The 8,941-nt window shown below is 35.8% G+C and overlaps 1 protein-coding gene across 2 annotated transcripts; it reads left to right on the top strand.

The window, feature by feature from the left end:
• The first annotated feature begins 3,507 nt into the window (after positions 1-3,507).
• Positions 3,508-8,309, top strand: LOC104217289 (protein FAR1-RELATED SEQUENCE 11). 2 transcript variants are annotated; one of them, XM_009767491.2, is made up of 4 exons: positions 3,508-3,704; positions 4,641-5,651; positions 6,288-6,731; positions 7,370-8,309. In XM_009767491.2, exons 1-4 carry the CDS (start codon positions 3,675-3,677, stop codon positions 7,985-7,987), a joined length of 2,103 nt encoding a protein of 700 aa, XP_009765793.1. In that variant the 5' UTR covers positions 3,508-3,674; the 3' UTR covers positions 7,988-8,309. The 2 variants fall into 2 exon arrangements, with proteins under 2 accessions (XP_009765793.1, XP_009765794.1); XM_009767492.2 differs by having other exon boundaries at positions 4,684-5,651.
• The last annotated feature ends 632 nt before the right edge of the window (positions 8,310-8,941 follow it).

The raw sequence follows: 8,941 nt of genomic DNA on the forward strand, positions 1-8,941 counted from the left end.
GCTGGGTGTTTTGATTGTAGTTTTATAGCCTGTCTGTCAGCCATTTTAGATTATGAAAAATCAAAATTATCCGACTAGTCATAATATGTGACTGATGAATTTTACATAACTAAAGAAATAAAACAAATTTATATTCAAGAGATTTAATTACATTATTTTGTAATTAGTTCCCTTGGCATTGCAAACAAATTGCATTTAGAATAATAAATTGAAATGTGAATAAGGAAAATAGTTAATTGTGAGATACCAAATTAAGTTCGAACAACTTACAACCATATTAGTTTATATTAATTTGATTGGTGGAGGGAAAAAATATTTTCATTGAAATAAACAAGCAAAGTTTATTGGAATTAGCACTATTTTGAGTGCGATAAGACTTTAATGGGTTATGGGTGGTCCTTAATTCCCACTAGCTTTATTCTTTTAGGAGTATGTTATAAGTCATAAATCGTAATTGGCTGTGACTTTAATTGGCTGTGACATTCTCACTTATTTATGAGGTTAATGAAGGCTTGGAGAGGCAGACCTATATTGTGAAGACAGAGGTCACTAACACCCGAAAAGTTTGACAAGAAAATCAATTTATATATGTATATATATATATATATATATATATATATATATATATATATTTTAAAATAGTGATAAATTAATAAAGGCACCCTATATATAAAGGAAATCTTGGTCGTGCACCCACAACCTTCAAATTCTGGGATCGCCTCTGCCTGTTTGGTATCAGGTAAAAACGGTTCAAATATATTCTAACGGGAAATATTACTACTATTATTTTGCAATACTTCAATATATATGTTTGGAGTGTAAAAGTAAATAACAAAGACAATAGTATAAAATTTGAGGGACTAATGAGGTAAAAATACCACGGTATAGCCAGTTTTCGAACTGATCATTCAAAAATAGCCAGCGTTTACCAAGTCAATGAAAAATAGCCACAATTTTGCTGCAACAGAGACCGGTCCAGCATAATATACTGGAGTTCGGTGCAACCTGTGTATAAACTCCAGCATATTATGCTGAACCGGTATACTTTGCTGGCTCCAGTATATTATGTTGGACCGGTATACTTGCTGGAACTCCAGTTTATTATGTTGGAGTTCTAGTGTACTTATGCTGGAACTCCATCAAATTATGCTGGAGTTCCAACATACTTATCCTGGAACTCCAGTATAATCGAGTTCAAGTATACTTATGCTGGAACTTCAGCATAATATACTGGCGTATTTTCTGGATTTTGAACAGTGTTTTCGCTCAAATTTATCTTTACATAAAAAGTGGCTGAATTTCGATTACTTTTGACATTTGATTGTTTTTAAACGACCAGTTGTAAATATGACTATTTTTGAATTTCACCCACTAATGAGGTTGGCTTGATGTTTAGGCGATAGTTTTTTTGGTATTTCAAATCCACTAATTTAATGCTTCTATACAAGACTACTCCATTCATAAATTAAGGAATTCCATTCATTCTACAAATAAAGGCGCATTCAGAATTTAAAGTTTATTGATTCTTACACAATCTCAAATTAATGTACAATAATAATCGTACCAATGATTTGGATTTCAAAAATTAATGGGTTAATATGAACCGTACCTATTGAGCTAAATCCGCCTCTGTCTACCACATACCTTGGTGGTGTTTAGGAGATAGATGTATAACACTGACTGCTTAGTGTTTCCTTATCCAATATCTGATACCTGCTTTTGGATCCTGATTAATCAGAATTTTCATAGCATTAAGCCTCATTCGGGAACCACTTTCTATTAAATTTTTATTTATTCTTGTGGCACGAACTTGATATCTCTAATTAGAATGAAAGGATTCTATTTCACTATAATCTTTGAGGGTACATCGACTGACTTGTTAACAAAACAATTGATATGGAGTAGGAATCAAATACTCGTCCAGCAAAAGTTTTAATGCCTTAGAGTTTATTTATTCTACATTGTGTAATATATATTTTCTTATTAGCAATTTAAGACAAATGAACATGGACAATAATTTTCATTAAGAAAACCAGCTAAACTTTAGTCAATTTCTTTTTTTACATTAACTTGAAAATACAACTCCAGTCATATAAATTAGAACACCGATTTTGATTACTATTAGTTTTCATTCGGCACAAAAAATTCTGGGCTTTATTTAGATTTTCCATTTGGAAGCTCAGCATTGAATGGGCCTTACTCAAAAGTGGCCCAACAAATTGCAGAGATATGACACTTTTTTGGGTGATTTTAAATTCCATTTAAATTAATTCATGCATACAGTTTCAAAATCAAAAGTTAAAAGTATTGTACATGAAGCAAATGAGGAACAAACATTTTTAAACTTGATGTTCTACCTAGGAGGATAGCGATGACAAAAATTCTAGACTATCCATTTTGAGGGTTATTTATGCACTTTAGCAGCCGTAACATTAAGGGTGTGTTGGGTATGACGAAAAATATTTTCTGGAAAATGTTTTCCCATTTTTCACTATTTGGTTACACAAAATAGCTTGAAAAATATTTTACTAGATATCACATTTTTCTGAAATTGGAGGAAAATGACTCCCCTAGCAAAAGTTAGGAAAACATTTTCCAAAAACTCCACCTACCCTCACATCTAACCCCAACCCCCTCCAACTTCAATTTTCTATTTTTTTCGTTAATCTGCGCCTCCCACCCCACCCCACCATACCCAACCCATCACCTCCCCCCGCGCATGTGCGCCAAAAAAATATTTTTTTTATATATATTTTCAGTTCGGGTTTTCTCATTTTTCAGTTTACAAATTTTAAATTTTACGAGTTCCAAGGTTATGAGTTCGGAGATTTATGTGTTTGGAAGTCTGCGGATCTAAAAATTATAGAGTTTATGTGTTCGAAAGTTTAGCGGTTCAAAAGTTAATGAAATTTGTGAGTTCGAAAAGTTGTTGGTTTGAAAATTTATGGCTTCATGTTTATTTTATCTAAATTATTTATGAATACTCGAATAAGATTACAACTTGTTTTCCAAAAAAATATTTTGTTGGAAAATATTTTCCGTTATACCAAACAAACCTAAAACATGGCTGATTTTCTCAAAGAGCCCTTTTTGAAGCCATTGCTTATATTTTATCCACGTTTTCTTTTGCAAATAAACCATACACTTCGAAACTGGAGAAATTATATTGTTGATTTCGAACTAAAGTTACTTGTGTGAAACCTTTAAGATAACTTTAGACAAGTGATTTAAGTTTAATTATAAAATTTGTATAGATAGTTCAATTTCCTTTATATAACTTCATAAATTCATATTATTGCGCGTAAGCTATTTGAAACTCTTCAAATTTAAAAGGTTTCGTATAAATTTACTGCGAATTATTTACCAAAACATAACAGAGGGGTACAAAAGAAGTATTGAGGAGAAGGGAAATTCGATTAACAGCGTTTGGATAGATGACGACGCCGTTTCTTAACAGAATAGACCAAATCCCTTAAACGTGCGCCGCAGTATAAAACGGTCTCATTACACACCTGCGCAAATTAGGGTTCTTCCTCACTTTTAAACGCTGTTCTCTCTGTTTCCCAACGGATAATCATTCAATCACAACGCTTTTTGGCGCGTGTTTGTAGATGCAAATGCATTGATCTGTTCAATGGAGTTTCCAGTAGAGACGAACGTTGATGGTGCTCTAGATGAAACCATTGGTTCGTTTCTCCGATCCTGTAAGTAATCATTAACGCGGTCATTTGTTTGAAATTTTTAGAAATTGTATAAATTTCAATTTGTGGTGCTTTGATTAATGCTTTAGTCACATTGTAAACATTATAGTTTTTGATAGAATTAGTCTCTTAAGTATCACATTAGGGAGATAATTTTCAAGTTTGTAAAAGTTGCGTACTTTTTTTGTTGTAGATTTGGAGCTTTTGTTAGGTTTACATTGTGGCAACCTGTGTTTCTTTCTTTACACCATTAGGTTTGAGAACTGAAGTTGTCAATTTTGTATTTATTTCTCTAAGTTGGTGTGGCCAATTAGTGGACTATTTTATGGTCCATTGCAAGATATGGGACTTGAGTCCCACATCGGTATTGCACTGTGCTGATGTGGGGTTTATATAGACTTGGACTCTCCAACCTCAATAGCTAGCTTTTGGGGCGTGGTTCTCCCGGGGTTTATCAACTATTTTAAAACTCACCAATTTACTTGAAATATTAGAAGTTTGTAAAACTCACCAATTTACATCGTTGTGTACAGTGTTTGTATGTAGTTAAAAGGGGGCTCTACAATACTCGTCTTTTGTTGATTTTGAGTGGTGCTAGTGAAAATAGATGTAATATTAGCTATTAAAAGTGGTCTTTTTGGTATTCGTTTGTTTTATGAGGATAAATGCCTCTGTGTGTCAGTTTCTGCCTCAGCATGCACATACTAGCTGTGATGCTAGTCTTTTTTCAAAATGAACTTTGAGTTGTTCCATTAGCGCTTCTTTTTGGCTTCTGCTTTGACTGAGTGCCTCTTCCATGTTTAGTTTAGTTAGGTCTATATATGTGTGTATTAAGTAACATGATTGGGTGCTACATATCTATTGTAACATATTAAACACAACCATTCTGTTGAAGTTTTACAATATCTGTGTGACTTAAAAAATTAGACATGGTTCTAGGTTTGTACTGAGCAGTATCTTGACAAGTTTATAATGTCTGAAGAGGCTGGGCAAATGATGGTACTTTATGGCGATTCCTCGGATCAGAGATCTCTGTCTTTGGATGATACAAGCAGCACTGAGGAATCACCCGATCAAACAAGGCTGTCTCTGGAGACAACTAATGATGCAGTTCCGTATATAGGACAAAGATTTCCCACTCACGATGCTGCTTATGAATTCTATGCTGAATTTGCCAGAGGCTGTGGTTTTTCAATCAGGCGTCACCGTACAGAAGGGAAAGATGGTGTGGGCAAAGGGCTTACAAGACGCTATTTTGTTTGCCATCGTGCAGGCAACACTCCCGTCAAAGCTGCTAATGATAATAAGCCTCAGAGGAACAGAAAATCCTCCCGATGTGGATGCCAAGCATATATGCGGATAAGCAAGACAACTGACTTAGGAGTGCCTGAATGGAGAGTGACTGGTTTCATGAACCACCATAATCACGAACTTCTAGAGCCAAACCAAGTACGCTTTCTTCCTGCATATCGCAGCATATCAGATTCAGACAAGAGCCGAATTCTAATGTTTGCAAAAACAGGAATCTCAGTGCAGCAAATGATGAGGCTTATGGAGCTCGAGAAGGGTGTGGAACCGGGCTTCTTGCCATTTACCGAGAAGGATGTCAGAAATTTGCTTCAGTCATTCAGGAAGGTGGATCCTGAGGACGAAAGCATAGACTTGTTGAGAATGTGTAGAAGTATTAAGGAAAAAGATCCCAATTTCAAGTATGATTTTTCACTCGATTCCAACAACAGGTTAGAAAATATTGCATGGTCATATGCCTCATCCATCCAGTCGTATGACGTTTTTGGCGATGCCGTGGTGTTTGATACAACTCATCGGTTGACTGCTTTTGACATGCCGCTCGGGATATGGGTCGGAGTGAACAACTATGGTATGCCATGCTTCTTTGGCTGTGTTCTTTTGCGAGAGGAAACTTTGAGATCCTACTCTTGGTCTTTGAAGGTAAAAGGAGTGAGATATACAAAATTCATGTTGTTAATTTACCTGAACCACTGGCCAATTTGGAGGCCTTTACTTTTACTCAGATCCCTACCCCTCTTTAAATCCGTAACTTCCCCATCCTCTCCGAAAAGGAAAAGCATATGGCATCTGGATATCTAATGCTGTCTGATTCATATGCATCCTATGATTCATGTGCCTGGTCACGTGCTTTCATGCTTGTGGGGTATCAGTAGTACCTATCTGCTAGATCAGGCTCTGTAAATTTTTAATAAAATTCAAATGTATGTGGACTTGCAACAGTGGAATTATGTCTTGAAACACCAGGAATGTTGATGGTTCTGAAAAGTAGTTTCTATTAGGAAAATGTTTGCACTTATAGTTTTTCTTTGGCAGGCCTGATCTTATATCAATCCTTTTGTTATTTCTGTTGATATTTTTCTTTTTACGGTATGAAGGTTTCGATTTGGGAATGTTACAACACCTCTTACTACCCGCTCCTGCTCCAAGAGAAGGAAAACTATTAAATTAGAGAAAATAAAAGAAAATGCACGATAAATATGAAATGATGTCTACAAATGAGTATATTCATAATTTCCACAATCTCTGTTGATATTTGTTTGTTTTCAATTGTCTAAGGCATTCTTGGCGTTCATGAATGGGAAGGCTCCACAAACAGTGCTGACTGATCAAAATATGTGTCTCAAAGAAGCAATTAACTTGGAGATGCCCTCAACTAAGCATGCCCTTTGCATTTGGCTTATTGTTTCAAAGTTTCCATCATGGTTTAATGCTGTTTTAGGAGTGCGGTACAATGATTGGAAGGCTGAGTTTCACCGACTCTATAATTTGGAATCTGTGGAGGACTTTGAATTGGGTTGGAGAGACATGGTGAACTCGTTCGGACTGCATACAAACAGGCATATTGCCAGTTTATTTGCCTTGAGATCACTGTGGGCGCTACCATACCTTAGGAGCCATGTTTTTGCTGGTATGACCACAGCAGGCCACTCAAAGTCAATCAATGCTTTTATCCAACGGTTTCTGAGTGCACAAACCCGGCTAGCACATTTTGTGGAGCAAGTATGTAATCTTGAACTTAACTGTTATTTTTTACCTTTATTATTCTTGGTAAAATTTTCTTCAAGTGCTGAATAAATGCTTGTGACCACTTCAAAACCAAATGAAGTTTAGGGACTTGATATCTCCGGTGAAGGTTTAGGGGCTTAATATCTGCTACAGAACCAAAGTTTCTCATTATGTTAAAACTGGCAGGATGTAGAAACACAGGCTTGCTTCCTGATAATCTGTATTCTGAGGGATATGCCAGGAAGAAAATTGTCTGTCATGAAGAATGCCATGAATGCCATGGTTGCTACCCGCATGTTCCCTCCCACCCCTCTCCGTTAGTTATTTTAAGTTATGAATTTGTATGGTTTTACACTTACTTTACTTGATGGGGTGTATAGGCAACTTGAGGTCATTGCTGAATGTTAGAGATGGTCGAATAGTTGAAAAATTAGCATGTATACTGCAAAACCCACTCAAGGTGGTAATGATTGGTTCATCATATGTTTTTACAAATTAAAAGTGATCTCTTTTCTTATTTAAATAGTTAGCACCTACCTTATGCAACAAAAAAAGGTGATCACTATTCTTATTTACATAGTTTGCACCTACCTTGTAAAAAATATCTCTATTTACATAGTTTGCATTATCAGGTTGCTGTTACAGTTGATTTCAAGGATCAAGCAGGAGAACAACAGACTATGCAACAAAATCTGCAAAATATATGCCTGAAAACAGGCGCTCCCATGGAAGCACATGCTGCTACAGTTCTGACACCATTCGCATTCTCCAAGCTTCAAGAACAACTTGTTTTGGCTGCCCATTATGCATCATTTCAGACGGAAGACAGTTTCCTTGTCCGACACCACACAAAACTCGAGGGTGGGCGGAAAGTTTACTGGGTTCCAAGAGAGGGCATCATAAGCTGCAGCTGCCATCAATTTGAGTTCTCTGGAATACTTTGTCGCCATGCTCTCCGTGTTCTGTCCACTGGAAATTGCTTCCAAATACCAGATAGATATCTGCCGCATCGGTGGCGACGAATCAGTACACCATCAACAAAATCTCTTCAAAATACTCACAATGATCACACTGAGAGGGTTCAGTTACTGCAGAGTATGGTTTCTACTCTAGTGACAGAATCAGCAAAGTCAAGGGAACGCCTTGAGATTGCAACAGAGAACGTTTCAATCCTTTTATCGAGGATAAGAGAACAGCCAATTTGTTCACAAGGTGTTAGAGAGTTGTCCTCCAATCAGAGAAATATTTGACTATAGTTAGAATAGTTTGATTTACATTCAGAATTCTTGTAGACGATAGGTAAAATAGAAATTAAACAGGGGAAACTTGTCTAGCTAGTGTGTAAAGAGTTGGGAGCTGGCTTGACACCCTTTTATTAAAAATTTGCAAAATGTTTTACTAGACTATGTTATTGTCATTAGATAGGTATCTGATATGTAAAGTTTTTTTGGTAGAGGGAAAAAACAGGAAAAAAGCGAAACATTATTTACTTTATGTAATTGCTTTTGCATTGGGAGAAGAAAGCTCTTTCAATAACAAGGGAAAGGAAAGGAATCATATTTTTTATTGTTCCGTGCTTATGTTGGTTGTTAGTCTTGTGTGCAACTATACAAGCCATAGTTGTCTTCCTAGACCACACAATTGCTATTGGTTTTATTTTATGTTTTTCTCCTCTTTTTTGTGCAAGTTATTAGCCCTTTAAACTTTAGACTTTTTAAGTTTTACGGACCGACTCTATAATTTGGAATCTGTGGGAGGACTTTGAGTTGGATTGGAGACACATGGTGAACACGTTTGGACTGCATACTTGTAGTTAATTAGTTGTTACGACCCAAAAGCATGTAGTTAATTAGTTGTCACGACCCAAAAGCAAACAATTGTCAACATCCATAAACGACAAGCAAAACATAAGATATCTCTTTATAGTTTATATCTAAGAGTAAACATTGCAGCGGACTACAATAACAGCGGAAGACGTAGGAACAAGAAATGTGTCATTTCCTTTATTGAAGAAACATCATTATCAAGAGGAAATAAGCTACTATTATTTAATTTGTCCGAATGTCACAGTGTTAATAGATGACCACATGACAATCATGGTCATAATAGGAGATTGTGTGTTCTTTGAAATTCTTGTTGTTGATAGAAAAGAATCTTAATTTTTTTCTTTAGATCATTCAGAGATCTCAAGAAATGGAAATATT

Source organism: Nicotiana sylvestris, chromosome 1 (assembly GCF_000393655.2).
Source record: "Nicotiana sylvestris chromosome 1, ASM39365v2, whole genome shotgun sequence".
Taxonomy (NCBI): Eukaryota; Viridiplantae; Streptophyta; class Magnoliopsida; order Solanales; family Solanaceae; genus Nicotiana; species Nicotiana sylvestris.

Coding starts and splice junctions, on each gene's coding strand:
- LOC104217289 (XM_009767491.2), top strand. CDS start 3,675: ATGAAACCATTGGTTCGTTTCTCCGATCCT. Junction 5,652..6,287: donor CCTACTCTTGGTCTTTGAAG/GTAAAAGGAGTG, acceptor CAATTGTCTAAG/GCATTCTTGGCGTTCATGAA. Junction 6,732..7,369: donor TAGCACATTTTGTGGAGCAA/GTATGTAATCTT, acceptor TTGCATTATCAG/GTTGCTGTTACAGTTGATTT.